This window comes from Alnus glutinosa, chromosome 2, assembly GCF_958979055.1.
Source record: "Alnus glutinosa chromosome 2, dhAlnGlut1.1, whole genome shotgun sequence".
NCBI lineage: Eukaryota > Viridiplantae > Streptophyta > Magnoliopsida > Fagales > Betulaceae > Alnus > Alnus glutinosa.
Genome location: NC_084887.1, coordinates 2,422,981 through 2,442,021, shown reverse-complemented (window position 1 = coordinate 2,442,021; position 19,041 = coordinate 2,422,981). Strand labels below are relative to the sequence as shown.

The 19,041-nt window shown below is 35.1% G+C and overlaps 2 protein-coding genes and 1 pseudogene across 2 annotated transcripts; 2 read left to right on the top strand and 1 right to left on the bottom strand.

Annotated features, from left to right (window-relative positions):
* Nucleotides 1-1,806: 1,806 nt before the first annotated feature.
* On the top strand, nt 1,807-2,499 carry LOC133859256 (17.8 kDa class I heat shock protein-like; annotated as a pseudogene).
* A 6,898-nt stretch (nt 2,500-9,397) lies between these two features.
* Nucleotides 9,398-16,067, top strand: LOC133860690 (uncharacterized). Its single transcript, XM_062296267.1, has 10 exons — nt 9,398-9,907; nt 10,001-10,095; nt 10,689-10,830; nt 10,917-11,198; nt 11,284-11,431; nt 12,382-13,353; nt 13,462-13,700; nt 13,791-13,864; nt 15,050-15,158; nt 15,622-16,067. The coding sequence occupies exons 2-10, from the start codon at nt 10,040-10,042 to the stop codon at nt 15,652-15,654; spliced, it is 2,055 nt and encodes a 684-aa protein (XP_062152251.1). The 5' UTR covers nt 9,398-9,907; nt 10,001-10,039; the 3' UTR covers nt 15,655-16,067.
* Nucleotides 16,068-16,270: 203 nt separating this feature from the next.
* LOC133860691 (small ubiquitin-related modifier 1-like) lies at nt 16,271-18,545 on the bottom strand. Its single transcript, XM_062296268.1, has 3 exons — nt 18,389-18,545; nt 16,637-16,786; nt 16,271-16,548 (listed from the first exon to the last, which is right to left on the bottom strand). Exons 1-3 carry the CDS (start codon nt 18,473-18,475, stop codon nt 16,483-16,485), a joined length of 303 nt encoding a protein of 100 aa, XP_062152252.1. The 5' UTR covers nt 18,476-18,545; the 3' UTR covers nt 16,271-16,482.
* Between the last annotated feature and the right edge of the window lie 496 nt (nt 18,546-19,041).

The window sequence follows — 19,041 nt, the reverse complement described above, 5'->3', positions numbered from 1 at the left end:
GGCCATCTACCACCTTCCCCGCTAGCTCAACCCCAATACCATACCCAACCGCGTCTTCGTTCGCCAAAACCACCTCTCAAATCTCCGGTAAGCTCTAGACTTGATGCTCCTTGTCGACCCATCCAAGTTGCCGGACCCAAAAAGCCTTCTTTGAGTACAACAGGTTCAAGAGCCTGCAGGGGCAGCAGCAGCACCACGGCCGCGCGGGCATAGTATAATCTGGTTAAACATGATTTGGTTTGGTTCGTTATCTAGGGTCATAACGGAAAATTAGAAAACGGGTTCAAGAAATTGGAAGGAGGAAAAATGTGGTGGGCTTTTCCGATTTTGGTGTTTTGGTTCAAAGGCAGAATCAGGTGGGTTTCGAATCCCCTTGTTGTGCTGTGTTTTTCTCTGATTCTTTCCTTGACATCAGAACAATAAAGGTAAAGCTCTGAATCATAAAACCTTAACGAAATTAACAGAGTATATACAACAAAAATTAAGAATTGGAATAATATTTCCCTGCTGAACAACTGAAATTAACAAGGTCTTCCTCGTGGTTGAAATATGTCGTTGGCCAGAGGTTTTGATGGCAAAAATCACGATCATGGTCGACTCCATGAAGACGGCAAAAATTCCTAAAAATCGCGATCATGATCACAGCAAAAATCCCTAAAAATCACGATCACGATTTCGAAAATATGATATCGAAAATCTCTCCCTCTCTGATCATTTTTTTTTTCTTATCAGTTTTTAATAGATTAATAAAAGATTAATGAATATATTTTTTTAATAAATTTAAATGAATATATTTTTTTTAATAGAGGGGTATAAATGGAAGATTTTCTTAATAGCAGAGCCTGACGGAATATCCGACATTGAACGGTTTTGATAAATGCATACACTCAATTGAACGTTTTGCTACATCGGTACCATTAATTGAAAAAACGCAATAATTTGATACCCTTATGTGAAGTTTTCCCTTTTATTACATAGAATAATGGAAGATAAGTTTCTTAGCAGGCCATTTGTTAGTTTATATTGAAAAATAAATTTATAAGGATTTCACTAAAAAAATGATAATGGATAAATTTTATTCCATGAGAGGCCGTTGCTGAGCACAATTCGAAGGAAATACAAAGTTCTTTTTTGGATTTTTTTTTTTTTTTTTTTTTGTTTGGTACATGACTATATCAAACTAGAACACTGTTGTATTCAGAAGAAAATATATTTTTAAAGATGATTTTATAGACACGTAACTTTTGTATACAATTGTGGCATATGACTTAGTATGAAGTTAAGTTTAAGACTTGTCTGTTTTTATTTTATGCGCGGGCGCATATATTTGTTTGTGTGTGTATGTGTGTTCAAACCCACCAAAAAAATCATGGCTCCTCTCCCTGCATGTACAATAACATGTCTCTAATGACATATGTGAATATGTTATTACGTCATTAAAAATTACGTGATGTTATGTGCATCGTTAAATATAACAAAATAAAATATTAGTAAAAGCATTAGCAGCAGATACCCTATAAGTAGTTCCCTTTCCTAAATATGTGAAAAATTAAAATAAAATTAAAAAAAAAAAAATAATAATCACCCACGTTAGATTCCCTACTAATTTCCTAAACCCTTGGATAGCTACAGTGCTACCCAATAGATTATTTAATCTTAAAGAAGAAAAAAATCATCTCTCCTTTCACATCTCCCTGTGCTGGTGCCACGCCCTTCCACATAACCAAGATACCTCCTTTTGCTTTGCATATCACCATCAACAATTGCATTTTATTCAACAAGCTAGCCCTTTAGTGAATTAAAGCAATGGCGCCCAGCCTTTTCTGTGGCGGCTAGCGAAGCAACGTCTTTCGACCCCTTTCTCTCTGGACGTGTGGGATCCCTTTGGGAGCATCCCTTTTGCGAGCATTGTCGCTAATGCTCCCGCCTCATCATGGGAAACCTATGCTCTTGCCAACATTTGCATCAACTAGAAAGAAACCCCGGAAGCTCACATTATCAAGGTTGATCTTCCGAGGTTGAGGAAGGTCGAGGTTGGCGAAGGTGGGGTGCTGCAGATAAGCAGGGAGAGGACCAAAAAGCAGGAGGAGAAGAACAACAAGTGGCACAGGGTTGAAAGGGTCGGACCTGGATCCGACAGGAGCCAGTTAGTTATACATAGGGGTATTTTGGTAATTTCACACAAATTACCAAAATACCCTTACTTACAACTAACCGGCTCCTCTCCAGTTGAAACTCAACTGGAGAGGATCCCATTGCGAAAGGGTCACCGGCAAGTTCGTGAGGAGGTTCAAGTTGCCGAGAATACGAAGATTGACCAGGTGTTGAAGAAGAAGATAAAGAATGGGGTGTTGGAAGGGACAAACATAGACGTTGACGAGATAGATAAATTGAAAGGAAATAAAAATATGCTTATGGAATAAATTTTAAAAAATAAATAAATAAAGTAACTATTAGTACTTAAGTTTTATGCTTTTTTAAATTTAGTACCTGAGTTAGGGGTAAAAACTCGATTGGTACCTTTATTACATTTTCCGTTTAAATATTAACGGCCTGCCACGTGTCAACCGCTGAGTTTGACACGTGACATTATATAAAAAATAAAAATCTTTAAAAATTAATTAAAATTAAAAAAAAAAATTGAAAAATTGAAAAAAAAAAAATGATGGGTTTTGGCCATTGGAGTTGGTCGAACTATCTCCATGGACAAACCCTCTAAATTTTGTTTGATGGGTTTTGGCCCTTGGGGATGGCTTTTTTTTTTTTTTTTTTTTTTTTTTCAATTTTATTTATTTATAATTAATTTTAAAAGTTTTTTATTTTTTATTTATTTTTTATATAGCCATTAATATTTGGATAGAAAATATAACAGAGGTACCAAACGGGTATTTACCCTTAACTTAGGTATCATCTATGAAATAAATGAAAATTTAGGTACTAAATTTAAAAAAGCATGAAACTCAGGTACCAATAAAGTATTTAACCCAAAATATTATTTTAATATATAGGGAAAGATAAATAGTAGTTGTTGTAAAATGTATTTGTATAGGAAAATAAAAATTGGTTTGATTCTCTAATTTTATTTTATTTTTTTCTTAAAAAAATGGTTGGGTATAATGCTCTTAACAAAATGGACTTGAAATGGAAGTCATGCTATTGATACTTTTAGCCACATACCGGCCCACTTGATAAGGTTGTCCTCATTAAGAGTGGCTGAGCCTAAGCGTACTCAGTATCCATATTTATGGGCCTTACTGTTGAACGTATGGGCCCTCAATGTCCCATGGAGGATCTAAACCTGGCCTTCTCAGATTTCATCTATCTTTTTTTTTTTTTTTTTTTTTTTTTTTTTTTTTTTTTTAAATTTATTTTTAATAAGACAGCAAGGGGAAGGACTAAGTAGAGGAAAAATGTGAATTCCAACTAATGAATTTCATTTATAAGAAATGATTGCGAGTCGATTAAACTAACCCTCGGAGTCCATATTCCATCGATTTGAGCCTTTTATGTTGGGATCGAGATCCCGTCCAATATTTAGGGTATTGCACGGGATATAATAATTTTAATTTAGGCCGTTTATTTTAAATGAATTATCCTAAAACTGTCACATTATGAAAAAAGAAAAATTATCTCATTTTCAGCCGTTACCTCACCTCACCTAACCTCTTCTATATACTCTATAAATTAATTAATTAATTAATTTAAAAAAAAAAAAAAACCCCTCTTCTATATACTTTTCTGCCACCCAAAAAGAAGTAGGAGTTTAATGCTCTAGAAAAGTCTTTGGTTCAGTTCTCAAGAAGGTGAACTAAATTTCTCTCCTTTGCCTTTCTGTAATTACAGTGACCTGTCTGGCCTGCAAAAGTCAAAGTGGAAGTTATGGCAAGCTTCACTTTCAACATAAAAACATCGTACCCCCATAAAGAAAAGAAAAAGAAGAAGAAGAAGAAGAAGGAGAAGAAGCAGCAACAACAGCTAGGGGGCTGAACTATCATTATAAAACAAATGAAAATTGTTGTGTTGTATTTTACTTTCTTTTTTGTGGGATACTAATTGGATCCTAACAGAGATTAATGGCAGCTGTCCTTAATCTGACAAGAGTCTGAAATCAGTACAATTAAGATTATTTTTTTCTTCTAGTCTCTTTCGTGGTTTTACTGTTTTAGTAAGTGGATGAACAAGTCTTTGGAAGTAAACGACCTTAGACATCCTAATAACGTAATTTATTAGCAATTAAAATAAAGTGGGATTTGGAGCACCCCCATCTATCACATCTACGTTACCTTCAAATTCTTGCCTTCTAAGCCAAGGAATGAACCTCTAGATTTCCTAGATTAAGGACAAAGTTTATTTTTTTTAGCATTTAGATATCGAATTTGAAAGCACTTTTTATAAAGCGGGGATAAAATACCCACTTTTTTCAAAGAGGTAAGAGTAAAAATGCGAGTAGATACTAACCACCCGCACCTATTTGCTATCTACAAAATATGAATGTGGATAGTAAAAATTATTATCCGTATATGCTAGGGTTTGCAGATGCGATTAATAATCGCATATGCATTTATGGTGTATCGCAGATCCGTTGCAATAACATCCACTTATAAATGTATTGTATTTTAGATTTTATGTTTGTCGAATTTGTAGTTTATGTTCTTTATATTTGCGGGATTTGTAATGTTGTTGGATTTCACTCCTAATAAACTTTTATGATTTGTTTTGATTTAATGGACTGATATATTCTTCCTTCATTATTATTATTATTTCCCTTTACCAAATATAGATAGATAATGGAAGAAGATAAATAATGTATGAGATGAAAAATTTTGTGGCAAAATGATTAACAAACTAGATATAAATATTAGTTTTCAAATATAGATAGTGCCCTTTTGTATTTACTATAAGCATAAATTACAGCTTTAATGCTCAAAATGTTTATTACCTCACATGCAGATAGCGGACAATAACCGCATTTAATAACCTCAATAAACGTGTAGATGCAAATGCCTAAAATTGTTAACAGCATTATGCGAATGCGGATATTGTTAATAATTGCATCCGCATTTGTATTTTCACCCCTACAAGTAAGGCTGTCAATTTTTCACACGACCTGCGAATCCGACACAAACCTGACACAAAGTTAAATTGTTAGGGTTAGGGTTAAGCTTAAAATAGTTCGGGTCATAAACAATTCATTAACAAGTCAACTCGTTTGACTCGCAGGTAGATCCGTTTGACCCGTATATTTAAACTTCTTTTTTTTTTCAACATTAAAAAGTAAGCCTAAACGATATGTTACCTCTCTCTTTCTCTCACCGTCTACAGAGTAAAAACTAAACTAAAAAAATCTCACAAAAGATAAAACAAGCATTTATTTATTTATTTATTATTGAGTTATAACTTGAACCAAAAAACCAAAGACTCAAAAAATTTAGCGGAGTGTTTAAATTTTTAAATTTTAGAAGTTGAAGTTGAACCAAAACAAGTAAACAATAAAACAATTAAACGTTTCATACTTTTAACTGTGGAGTAATATGATTTTTTTAGTTTATATTTGTGCTTTTAATTTTAATTTTATAGATTTTATTATATAATGGGTCAAACGGGTCGTATCGTGTCAACCCGTTGTTTAAGTAGGTCATGTTAGAGTTGAAGGGTCTGACCCTTTTAGTTAAATGGGTAGTGTCATGGTTGACCCAACGGGTTGACCCGAACCCAACACATGAACCCGTTTTGCCAGCCCTACCTACAACTAGTGAGAAGCTGAAAGAATTTATAATATTATAAAAAATTAAATATAAAAGTGGAATCGATAGATAAATTGAGATGAGATTTTACGGGGTGGTTTGGTGTTAGACATCTACCTCTATATACATTTTGCAAGAGGTCATTTTTGTGTTTATCAAAAAATGGGATGGCTTTTAAAATTACAATTTGATTAAAATTCAATAGTAATCAATCACAAGTTCAATGGTGATTTTAAAAACCACATCATTATATATATAAGAGTAAAAGCCACATCATTATTGGAATGATACAATAAGGACTTTTAGCATTACTCTATTTCTTGATGATAAATTACAATACAAATTATTCATATTTATTAAAAAAAAAGTGTGATAGATAGAGATAATATCAAATCATATTCTAACCGAAGTTGCTTGGGATAAATAATGGTCCGTTTGAGTGTTGAATTTTTTTGAATCAGAATATTATTCTAATTTATTGTGCGAATTACGATATTTGACTTTGTGAGATAAAATTTTAAAAAATTAAATAAAATATAATTTACTTTTATTAAAAATAAAATATTATTCTATATTTTATTCAAACCAAACACACCATAAATGGGAGACAAGTTGGCTCGCCACTTATTTTTTTGATGGGTCAACCCGAGTGACTAGCTATTCGGGTTCGAATCCAGGGTTGTCCCCAACCTCTCACAAATTCACAATCATACAAACGTAAAGAAGATTAGAAGCCACTCACATCCCAACAGTCAACACGGTGCTCGATGACCTAAAGTAAAGCTACCATAAAAGCTCATGTGCCAAGGGGCATAGCTTCTCATAAAAGCTCATGTGCCAAGGGGCACCACCTAGCTTAAATTAAAGCTTGATATGCTTTTATTATATAGTTTATTGCCCATAGTTTTGTTGCATGCCCCACGAGACACTCTAGAAAATACCTAAAACCATCATCATCCAACCAAGTTACATGCATCATGCATAGGATGTTGGGGATTGAGGTTTCGTTTATTTAAAATGAACGGCTCAGATTGTGAGAGTAGATTAAAAAAATAATAATAAAAAATAAAAAATCTAAGGCTAATTTATTGAGATGGCCGAATCATTCCATTTGATCTTAGAGGTGATTCAAGACATTGGAAGTGAGCAAACCACCCACAAGACCAAAGGAAATGATGATTTCGCCACCCTCAAATCAACTATTAAGAGTGGTCAAATCACTTAATGATAAAAAAAAAAAAAAAGGGTTAAACACTTTTTTAGTCCATGAGTTTTGGAAACTTTATTTTTTAGTCCTTGAGTTTCAATTTGCATCACAGATGATACCTCAGTTTTGAGAAATGATCGAATAAGTACCTCGGTTAACTTCTCTGTCCAAAAACTAACGGACCGCCATGTGTCAACCTCAGAGATTGACACGTGACACTCTATAAAAAAAATTAAAAATCTTTAAAAATGAATTAAAAAATAATAATATTAAAAAAAATTTGGAAAAAAAAAAAAAAACAAGGGGTGGCTGCCACCACCCTTGGCCGGTCTAGGGTGGTCGAACCACCACAGGGGGTGGTTCGACCACCCCTTGACAAATAAAAAAAAATAAAAAAATTCAAGATCGGTTTTGGCCCTTGGGCCACCCATTTTTTTTTTAATATTATTTTTTTAATTAATTTTTAAAGATTTTTAATTTTTTTTATATAGTGCCACGTGTCAATCTCTAAGGTTGACACGTGGCGGTCTGTTAGTTTTTGGACGGAGAAGTTAACCGAGATACTTATTCGATCATTTCTCAAAACTGAGGTATTATCTGTGATGCAAATTAAAACTCAGGGACTAAAAAATAAAGTTTCCAAAACTCAAGGACTAGATGAATATTTAACCCAAAAAAAAAAGTTCGACTACCCTCAGACTTCAAGGGGTAGTTCGGTACCCCAACAACCATCCCTTACACTGCAAATAATTATTTCTTTATCTTTATTGTGTGCAATCATGACCTAAACCTTCAGATAAAATGATTAAGACTTTTGGCAATTTGCTACTCAAATTGCTATCCAAAAAGCAAATATGAAAGATGAATTATGATTTTCTCAAATTATCTACTCAAATTTGATAGAATTTAGACAGGTAACTGTGAGAGATCACTTATAAAACTTATCTGACCGAATAAGTGATTGAGCAGTCTAATTTTTATTTACTAATGTGAGATAATTTAAGAAGATCATAATCCGTGAAAGAGCTTCTATAAGTCACATTTGCTCAAGCAAGGGGTGAATTATCTAAGACTCCTTCACACTCGTTTATATTTATTACTTCAAATTACTAAAAATTCCAACAACAAAATTTATTTTGTTCTCTATTGAACGGGTCTAATTCCTACACCGCATCTTAACCCGGATAAAGGAATTGGGTGACCCGGCCCACTTGCCTGCCCCTATCTAAAATGCGAAGCCACGATGAGACCGAACCTAATCATGCCATCCACGATACGCTACATACGTTCTATTCTATTACTTTATGCACGCTTATTGCATTACCATGGGTCCTACCACAGATCAGAGATCAGATGCGTCCAAATTCATCACCGGTCCCACTCCGATGATTGAATTTCCTTAGCGTGGTGGGGTCCAGTCCCGAACCATGAAGCCCAAAGTGGGCGTGGTTTGCCCTTTTTAAGCGCTTCTTTATGGCGCGGCCTTCACAAATCACAATCACTCCGCGTGCTTCCCATGAAGGCGTGGAAGGATCCATACGTGTTTCCGTGTTCGGATAAAGATTCTTTTTGAATTATAGGAATATGCTCTTTATATTCTTTTTTTTTGTCTCAATTTATATATTTTGATATAATTATTAATAAAAAATTCTAAAGATATGTTAATTTCTTTTAAAAAGTTGAAATTTCTAACAAAAGAAAAAAAAAACAGAAAAAAGATTGGAATTAGTAGGTATATCGTAAATGTGGTAGATAAATAATCTATTTTTTTTTTAACAAAAGATTTGAATATTTTATTGATAAAAAATCACTAGTATAAAATTTTTACATCATAAAGCATAAAGTTCTACAAAATCATAATTACATGCTTACAATAAAGTACTGTTTATGACTTTAAATAGTTAAATAACAGATCTGCTCCAAACAAACTAAAATATAAAATAATGATAGCCAAATATCTTATACAAGCGAGCCATTTGTGTGTGTTTAAACTTATTATGTATTTATTTGAGAAATTAATAATTGTCTTTTTCTTGCCTCACGGAGTGTTTATTTCCTTTTTTTTTTTTTTTTGTTAAAAAAAAATATAATAATTTTAAATAATATATCCTTTAAATGGTTGAATTTATAAAATAAATGAGGACGACCATGCGAGTTCCAAGAAAGGCAATGACAACTGGACAGTTTCATAAATTCGTCTTTAAGTTGATGTAGCAACTACTTCTGTTTCATCTTTATCTCCCAAAAAAGGGTTTGAACTTTCAACTTGAGTATATTCTTAAAAAAAAAAAAAAAAAAAAAATGCTAGAAACTATTTTTATTTTATTTTTATCTTATCGGGCTTACGTGGTGATCAGAAAAATAATAATAATAACTAGCATTATTATTTTAAAAAAATCTGTATAATTTAAGAATACGGTTCAGATGTTATCATCACAACATACGGTCACAGATTTACGTACACCGAACCACACATTAGAGCTCTCCCCAGGCGGATGTCGCGGTTATTTCCCAGGTTTCCTTGGCCATCCGACCTCTCTCTCTCCCCCTCCTCTGTCCTTCTGTGTGCAAACGAAAACGACGATCCTGGCGGGAAGTTACCAGATCCCGAGGCTGAAATTACCATTCTATCCTCATCCCGTCGCTTCCCTTCTCAGACGTGTCCCGAACCTGACCACCTCAACTCCAAACTCGAACCTCTTCTCGACACGACACCACACGCCTTCCAACCCAAGCAACCGAAAAACAAAACAAACAGACAAACCGAAAAAGAAAAGAAAAAAGAAAAAAATTCAAAATAATTGCGATTTAATTAATTGCCTCTCAATAAAATTTACTTCTGTGATTGAATTCTCTACCTGCCCGCCGTCAGATTCTCAAGCGTGGAGTTCCCTCTCTCTTATGAAGTTATTCTTCTTTAGCCTCTGTTCTTCTCCTTGGTTCTCACGGACTCCAGGTATATATGTGTGTGCATGTATATGGATGTGTGTGAATGTGTTGAAGTGTGTGTATAATAATGGTGTGCTAATGGTTTGTGTGGGATGTGAAGCGGTGGATGGTGCTGAATTGGGCTTAGAGAGCGGTTTCGATGGGGAATGGTGACGATATGCGATGCGTTTTCCCTCTAACAAGTTTGCAAATTGGGTAAGGCTTTGTTTTCATTTCTTTCTTTTGTATTTGCATGCTTAATGCATTTTTTTTTTTGGCTCTTTTTTGTTTGAATCTGTGATAATTTGAATGTGAATGTTGATTACAGGAATGAAAAACGAGTAAAAATTAGGACTTTGTTTGGTAATTTTTCATGCTTCTTTGCTCATTATGAAGTCATTGACTCGAAGTGCTTAATTTGATTCTGCCTTTTAGTTAAGGAGTTGAACTTGGTTGAGCATCCACTAAAGTTGGTTAATTTTGAGTGATTAAAGGTTACATGGAACAAATTTCAACTGGGCTTGATGCACAATCAAGTGAATCATATGAGTCTTGGGTTAATTTTGGAATAGTTGAGACAATATACGAAAAAATTGGATTTTTGCTAGAAGGTATTTGTGGGATAGTATTTTAGGGTTTGGACAAAATTAGTAAAATGTATGTTAGGTCAAAAGTAGAACCAGAGTATATGATCACTATGTTCATTAGCTAAGTATCTGATATGGTGGTGCTGTAAATTTTGTGGGTTATGGTCTTCTTCTTTTTTCGTATGGTTTCTAATATAATGTATTTTGTATATACGGTTGCAGAGACTTGCAGTCTTATCTTTCGGATCTTAGTCTTTTCCTTGCCAGTGAAAGCAAGAAATTGTACATCTTGGTGGACAATCGGCCATGGTTGAGAGACCTAGGTTCAAGGCGAGCTCAGTTGTGGCAGTTAATGGTTACGAAGGTTGCTAAGAGCACCTTTTTGCATTTGAATTGTTGCATGTGCTTAATTTTGAGAATGAAGTTGATTTATTTATTCTTTAAATTCAGTCGAGATTGTCTCCGTTTGCAAACACTAAAGCACAGAGGGAGAGAAAGGAAGGAAAGAAGTCTTGTTGCAGATCCAACAATAGAAAATCAGAGAAGCTCAAGAAATGGTTCTCATTGATTGATGCGACAACATTGTCTCGTAAGAGGGTTCTGCTACCTGTAAAAAAACTTCGCAATTCTTTGCTTTTTAGCAGTGAGGTGCATAGGACCTTGTATGGCTTTATTGTCTTCGAAGTTTCATGGAGTGATGTTCGAGGCATTAACTACTTGAATGAGCTTCAGGTACTATTGCTTCTAAATGCTCCATATTCTTTATGTAGTTCATTTGAATGTCGTGTCTGTTCTACAGTTTGAATGTCTCTTGCAGACTGATACAAGTCTGGCTATTGAGGCCAAAGTAATGCAAAGGTGGGAATTTGATAGTATAGCTCAAGCTGCAAGCTCTATATCTTCATGGTTCTTGGGAACGCTTTCTGAACAGCTACTCTTGAAAGAGTATCTGGATTCTGCCATAGGTACTCTTTTGCCCTCGGGATTCCTGATTTGAATTAGAGGAAAACTAACTTTAATGAAATTTAGACACATGCAAGGGAGTGTTGTTCCACATCATTGTTATGATATTAGACATGGAAACATTTTGGTTTGAGGTGTCTGGCATGGGATTGTGTGTTCTGCTGTAACTTCTTGTGATTGCGTGTGTGTGTGCACGTGTGTAAGAACCATAGTGCTGTTGTTGATAGTCACGTTTTGGAATAGTTATTTTATTTTATTATCTTTCTTATTTTGTTAGGCACAATTTTAGGCATTAGGTGAGCCTCAAGGATGCCTCATGCCCTGTGAAGTTTAATACAACCAGCAATTTCCATACATCCAGAACAAGTTTAATAGAAAATCAGTGTAGATGTAATCTTAGTCGATTAATGGGCTATAACAACCTGGAAAATGTTTTGCTTCTTGTATGTCACGGGGCTTTAGATTTATATGCCTCATTCTAAAATCATGTGCCTTGTACATTAATATCTATATGCTTTACCTTGAGTTTGCGCCTTAAAACATTATGAGACATGTAAGCAAATAAGAATGAAAGCATCTGAACTCGTGTTCACACGGGTGCTGTCAACATGGCTCCTACATGCATATTATCAATAGGTTACATATTACATACATCAGCTCTTGTTATGCAAGAGTGATAAGCAACAGACCTCCCTCATTATGCTTCCAAGGCATATATCTTTAAGGACAGGGCTCCTTTTTGTGTATTTCTTTTTTTTTTTTTTTTTTTTTCTAACCTTATTTTGAATCATCAAAGTTGATGCTACCTTGTCATTTGTAACAATGTTTACATATACATAAATTGAAAAGTTCCCTCATACTACTGTATGCCACTTGATGGCTGTTGGAACTACAGTATATATCACTGACTGAGCATTGACTTTTAAATTTCAATTTATCTGGAACCTTCCAGGAGAAGAATTCTATGATGCTGAAGAAAATTTCTCGAAAACTATCCCTATTGATGATGACGAAAATGTCTGCAATGATGATCTGTCTGCTGGGGATAATTCATTCCACAGCCTCGGTGGCAATTTTAGTGTATATTCTCCTACAGATGAAAACAGTACAAGTGTGCTACACACGCCACCTCCACCCACCGGGCCTTACAAGAGAAGAAAAGTAATGAAGTCCATTAGTACAGCAGTTGAAGTTGACACCTTTTCTGAGAAAATACAAAGAGCAATTGATGACTCATTAGATACCTCTGAAACCTGTTCCAGTGATTATGAAGATGCAGTTGAAGCTACTCAGTACAAGGATGTCTTAATTTTATTTAGGTTCAACGACCGCAATCTTCCTTTCAGATTACGGCAAATAATAATGTCTGATTTGCGGCTACTTACCTTGTTAGAGGCTGGGCTTCCATCTTGGGTTATCTTTCTTCAGTCATACCCAGGGTTTTGTCATCTTTATCGCCCATGGATGTGCCCTTTGGCAAGAGCTTTGTATGTTCTGATCTCAGTCGTCACTGTTCTCATTGGATTTTATGATTTATACAAAAATGTCCCGGTTCTCAAGGCAACTGCTTCTCGTTTGTGTGGACCTCTTTTTGATTGGATAGAGACTTGGGAAATGGTATCAAGGATCAAATACTTGGGAACTATGCTATTTCTACATAATTTTCAGAAGGCTGTTGAGTGGTTTCTTACAATTACACGTGCCACTCGATCCTTTCTTTCAGTTTTTGCCCAGCCACTAGCACAGCCACTTCTGGATTTTTTTGGGTTTTTCCTTCCAATCTGGAATGTGCTTATTGAAGTAGTACAGAGCTTCTGTTCAGTCATTTGGATTATGATTGGGTCTTCTTTTAGTTTAGTGGAGAATCTAGTAGAGATCTTACTATTGCCAATATGGTTTGGCCTCTCAGTTATCTGGAGCATTGGTAGGTCATCAGCTCTTTTGCATTAAGCATTCTTGTGAGTTCAAAATGAGGTCATATAATTAACAAATATGCTACTGATTGTATCTGCTCGTTTGTACTATACTGCAGCAACATCCATTTTATATCCTATATTTTGGATCCTTTGGGAATTGCTTTATGTGCCTATTCGCATGGTCTTCGCATTAGCCAGTCTTGTGGCTTTCATTTGTACTAGCATACATGAGATGCTTGGAGAAATATGGCAGTTTGTCTGCGGCATTTTCCAGCTTGCTTCAGCTTCTGAGGTTGCAGTGAGCACATATGAAGTTTCCATGTGGCGTTCACTTTGGAATGATCTCTTTTCCCAGGTTGTAAGGAAGTATATAATTGCATCTGATAATATGTACATGCGTGAGTAAATGGTTTACTCATCATGATAATTTTTTTGTTGCTTTCAGGTATTCCGAGCTTTAAGGAGTATATTGAATGGTTTTGTTGCCTTCTTCACAGCCTGCAACCGGCATCGCCTTAGGTATGCTTGATAAATTATTCTAGTTACTTTTTGAATCACATGGAATTCTTTGTTTCCTCCCAATCTCCTTCATATTCATAATGCACTTAGACATTTGTATGGATTTCTTTGGCAGCTACAATGTTTGGGTAATGACTACATTTTGTGGTTGCGCCCCCCCAACCCACCCCCCCCACCCCCTCCCCCCTTTCATCCTCCTTCCCCACCTGGGTGCCCCTTCCCCTTAGAAGCCAGATTTCTATTGCTGTTTGGGAATCTTGAGGTATAGAGAGAAACGGAGAGACCTTGAGAAATCAAGAGGCATGATTTAACTATTGCCTTTTGGACATGAGGGCAGAAGTTATTGAGGATATTAAAATTTTTAGCTTGGACAAATGGAGGTCAAGGAATGGTCCGGACCTGCTCACCCTCTTTTAGCATATAAATGATTTAGATGGTGGGTGTTCTGATATTATCAAATGGCTTAATGGAGGAGATGATGGCATTGGACATACTCTTTACCTTGAAGGTATTATCTGGCATCTTCACAGGGCGGGATCATTTGTTACTGTGGAGTCACAAGGGTCAGAAGTGTTGAATCAGATGGATGTGTTATAGCAACTGGCTACAAGGGAGTTTTTGTGGGATGATGTGCCATATTGGTAATGTTTTTCAGGGAAAAAGAACCTGTCGTTGGTCATGGAATTCTAGGATAGGATCTGTATGAACGCAGTGTAGTACTGTAGTCTGCTTCTGTAAAAGATGAAGAGAAATTTTATAATATTGACTTGAGTACGCTGTTGAAACGGAATTAATAATCATTAGTTCACATTAAAATTGGAACAGTGAGAATTTCCTTGCCAAAAGAATAGTGGAGTTAAAAAAATAATTCTTGTGTAGACATTTAGGCTTTTTTGCACTTACTTTTTGTTAGTTCTTTACTGTGTTCCCGATTTTGACTGAAGTCCTCAGGAAGTAGTTTCGACCTGCTTTGTTTGAATAGATTAAAGTGACATTGATGGAATTGCGAGATTTCGGTCTGAGGCTTAGAAAAATTATGAATTAGCTATTTCATCAGGGCCAACCTGAATTTTTCCTTCGTTTTTTAAGATTGTAAATTAATGTTCTTGAAAATTTTCGGTTCTTTTTATCTTTAGATCTCAGCCAACCTCTTGCTAATGTTCATTTTGATGTGATGCTATACAGCATTTATAATCATATACAGGAGTTTTTCCCAAGATTATTTGGTCAAGCGCAGAGATCACAATGTGCAGATTCAAGACGAAGTAGATCGACATCTGGGACTCGGAATCCGGTAAGTAATCTTATTTTACTATTTGTGAAGATCATGGTTGTCACTTCTGTACTCAAGATTCTAGCAAACAAAACAGAGTGGTTTGGTGCATGGGGCTTTTATGTTTGTGTTGTAGTAACAATGCTCTTGCTTTCTGTTTCTGCTTGCTGCATATTGCCTGCCTAAGGGCTGTTGATCATTAATTTTATGGTATCAGACTGGTCAGATGAGAAGAAAGGACTGAATGCTGATTTGATGTGTAGGATTTTGTTACAATGAAATAGGGCAGCGGCATTTATAGGATGTTGTTTAGGTTGCACATATCAACATATCCGTCCCAAAAATATAAATACATTTATTAGTCGATGTTACGATCTTTAAATGTCCCACATGGTTCAAGTGCAATATTAACCATGTATAAAAGTTTGACTACCAGCTTATATGCATATCCTTATGCTGATTTTGTTGGTTGTGGTTTTTGCAGTTGGAAGAAAGAAGAAAAGTTCACATTAGCTGAAGCTCCATCATTTTGTTAAATTACACAGAAGAGAGGATACCTCCATGGCTCCATCCAACTGGTGCCTGTCTGCATAAAATGCCTCTGACACGGTACTGAAGTATATCATAGGAAGTGCTCATTCTTTTATTCTTTGCTGTGTTGCTTTCACATTTTGGACTTGGTGATTGTCATCTCCTCTAATTGTAGTCTGTTTCTCTACTTTTTTTCCCAAGTAACTTTTTAGTGTATACAGTGATAGGGTTTTTTTTTTTACAATTGTATCTGACTAGTCAATTCGGAGAATGTAAATGTAAATAGTATGTGCAGGCGGCCTGTATATTTTCATATGAATATTTTTCTTACATATTTGTATTACAAAATTCACAAATCTTTTGAGAACCAATAGCTTTGAGAAGCCTTATTCAGTCCAATGTTATGAGTTGTGCCATGGAGTATACAAAATTCTTCCACCTTCCAACAATTGCTAGGCAAGTTTCGTTTTTCTGGAATCTCAAACACTGATTAAATAAGCATTGCCATGCAAATTCCCCAACACAGAACAAATGAAAAGCAAGATGATGCTGCAAACTGCACCTCGAAAGGAAAACAGAAAGGAAATTGAAACTGACCCAAGTTGAGCAAAGTTCAATAAGAAAAACTAATGTACTATTCAAGTTTTGAATCCCGTCTCGAGTCCAATAACCAGTTACTGCCAAAGCTCTAAGAGAAAGATACACTGCACAAGGCAAGACTTAAGCTTAAAGAAGTCTACTACAAATCCAAAAACCTAATCATCCAGGCTAACCTACATGCTTAATAGCTTTGACAGGAACAAGCAGCACACATCTAAGCGGTTGTTCCACCAGTTTGGTGCAACATTGCATCGATCTCATCACCATCCTCCATTTCCAGCTGAAAATAAGAAAAAGAAAGAATGTCAGATACATTATTGCATGCACCAAATACCCATGATGAGAGAGGGAGAGAGAGAGAGAGCTACCTCATCAGGAGTCTGCTCTGCTCGGAGGCGACGGCCATCAAACAAGAAAGCAATTGAGTTGAACTCCACAGATTGTCGATCACAATATGCATTCATAAGCTTTTTCAGCTGAGTGCTTCTTTTGATCCTGAAAAAGACTTCATTCCCATCCTGCAATTCAACAAAAATTATATTCATTAAAAAAAAAACAATTCAACACAAATTAGTCATTCACTCCCACCATGCACTCAAACAGTTACACGACCATATGCTCAGTGGCAGACTCTTGGCCAAGGAAACCAATCAATCTGTATGAACTATTTAAAAATAAATAAAAATACAAGAATTTGTATAACCCACTCAGCATAAATAGAAATAAAAAGGGTCTAAATATACAAATATGGTCCTTGGAAAAATAAACAATGATGGTGGCAATTAACAAGAGCATTCAGCCAAAATTAGGTACAATAGATGCATCATGACATACCCGGATTATGAAGTGCAACCTCTCAAATTGACAGATTCCAACATTAACAATTCATTCTTAATGAATATAATAATTCATTATATGGCCAACATTAATATATACTGAACCATTTCAAGACTGCACTAATTCAAAATTGTAATAATTCATGATTTCTAAGTATATAAGTGGTCGTCAATGAAACCAATATGCGTAACCATCATGTTATCTGTACAAGTACATTCGTGTTTCATAAATATTGTCACAAACTATTAATTTTTTTGATAACGAAGAACCTCTTCAAAGCAGGGCCCTTCGGACCCATCTCTGGAGAGTAAACCCCAAATACCTAAACCACGGGTATCGGTTAAGTCCGGACCCGAACACAAGACCTCAAGGTATAACACCAGTGAGGCTTCCATTCAAGCTAACCCATGCGGGCTTGTACGTAATCAATACAAGGAGTTCCACAGATATAATGTAATTTAATTATACAAGAAGAGAAAAAGTAAAGCAACTTATAACAAAACATAATAGAAAACCATACTGTAAACCCTTTGAAATCCAAGCAGTCAAACTGATATGCTTACCGTGCACCCAAACCAAACACAAACAAATAGTAAATGCTAAAAGAGCAATGAACTAAACGCAGGTTAGAACATTCAACCAAATTCTCTTCCTTTTCATTCAAATCCTCGGCAACCAAACCCAGGTGAAATCAAAGCAAGACCACAATCAACTAAATTCACAAAATTAAGTAATACCCAACCACAGGTAGACAGAACATAACCATACCTCTAATTACCTCGTTTTTCTACTATTTCCCACTATTTTTTCAGCAACCAAAACAGAGGGTAAATAAGAACCCAAATCCACAATTACCTTAAATTCACAAAACACAAAACCACACACAGACACACATGCACATGTACAAACCCAGAAACTAAACATAAATATACCAAACGAAACCCGCCCAAAAAGACAAAAAACACAAAATCACAGAAACAACAGCAAACCCATTTAATAAATCAAAATAAAAACACCAAAACACACAGACACACACATAGAGAAGATCAGTTTTAAATCTTAAAAAAAAAAACCAAGAGAAACCACTTTATAGCTCTGGTTTCCTTTCATTTTCTCGGTAACCAAACAAAGGGTACAGCAGAAAATCAAACCCAGAATAAACCATGATCACAATCACCAAAACCCACAAATCAGACCAACAATCCATGAACTATACGAACTGAAGAAAAACCCTTTCAGGAAAAAGAAAAAAGAAAGAGAGAGAGAGAGAGAGAGAGAGAGACCTGGCCCTTGACTTTGAGGTTTATGTGGCCGGACTGATCGTTGGGCTTCTTGTCCTCCTCTTGCGGCCGGTTCGTCACACCTGACATCGTCTTCCTTTCTCTGAAAAAAAGTTTCCTCCTTGTTGTTAGTCTCTGTCAGTATTTATAGGCATGTTGATTAAATCTTAAATCATATTTTTATATATCATTATTATACATATATTTTTAAATCACATGAACTCTTAAATTACATACAATATATTTTTTTAATACTTAAGTATTTATTTAAAATAACTCAACCAAAAAGAAAAAGAAAAAGAAAATTATTACATTCAATCTCTAAAAAATCAAGCTCCTACTTTCAATTTTCTCTTTCAACGAGGGGTTTTATTTGTTGGTAAGTATACAAAAATTGTATTGAATTTTGTTTTTGAAAAATATGAAATTAAATATTTGATTTGGTGAGGTTATATTTGAAAAAAAAAAAGGTGTTGTAGATCTGTAAACAATGTTTGTTTGATAAAATTTTGAGGACTTTTAAAATAAAAATTGAAAAGTATTTCTATAAAATAAAAAGAAAAAAAAAGTTTTAAAAAAATGATTAGAATTAGTCTCCGCAATAGTGGTAACTAGTAACAGTCTAGCGGTTCTTGGTGCCCACTGGCCAACACGCC

Coding starts and splice junctions, on each gene's coding strand:
- LOC133860690 (XM_062296267.1), top strand. CDS start 10,040: ATGGGGAATGGTGACGATATGCGATGCGTTTTCCCTCTAACAAGTTTG. Junction 11,432..12,381: donor GTATCTGGATTCTGCCATAG/GTACTCTTTTGC, acceptor GGAACCTTCCAG/GAGAAGAATTCTATGATGCT. Junction 15,159..15,621: donor CATCTGGGACTCGGAATCCG/GTAAGTAATCTT, acceptor TGGTTTTTGCAG/TTGGAAGAAAGAAGAAAAGT.
- LOC133860691 (XM_062296268.1), bottom strand. CDS start 18,475: ATGTCAGGTGTGACGAACCGGCCGCAAGAGGAGGACAAGAAGCCCAAC. Junction 16,787..18,388: donor ACCTCAAAGTCAAGGGCCAG/GTCTCTCTCTCT, acceptor GTTGAATTGCAG/GATGGGAATGAAGTCTTTTT. Junction 16,549..16,636: donor CAGAGCAGACTCCTGATGAG/GTAGCTCTCTCT, acceptor TCTTATTTTCAG/CTGGAAATGGAGGATGGTGA.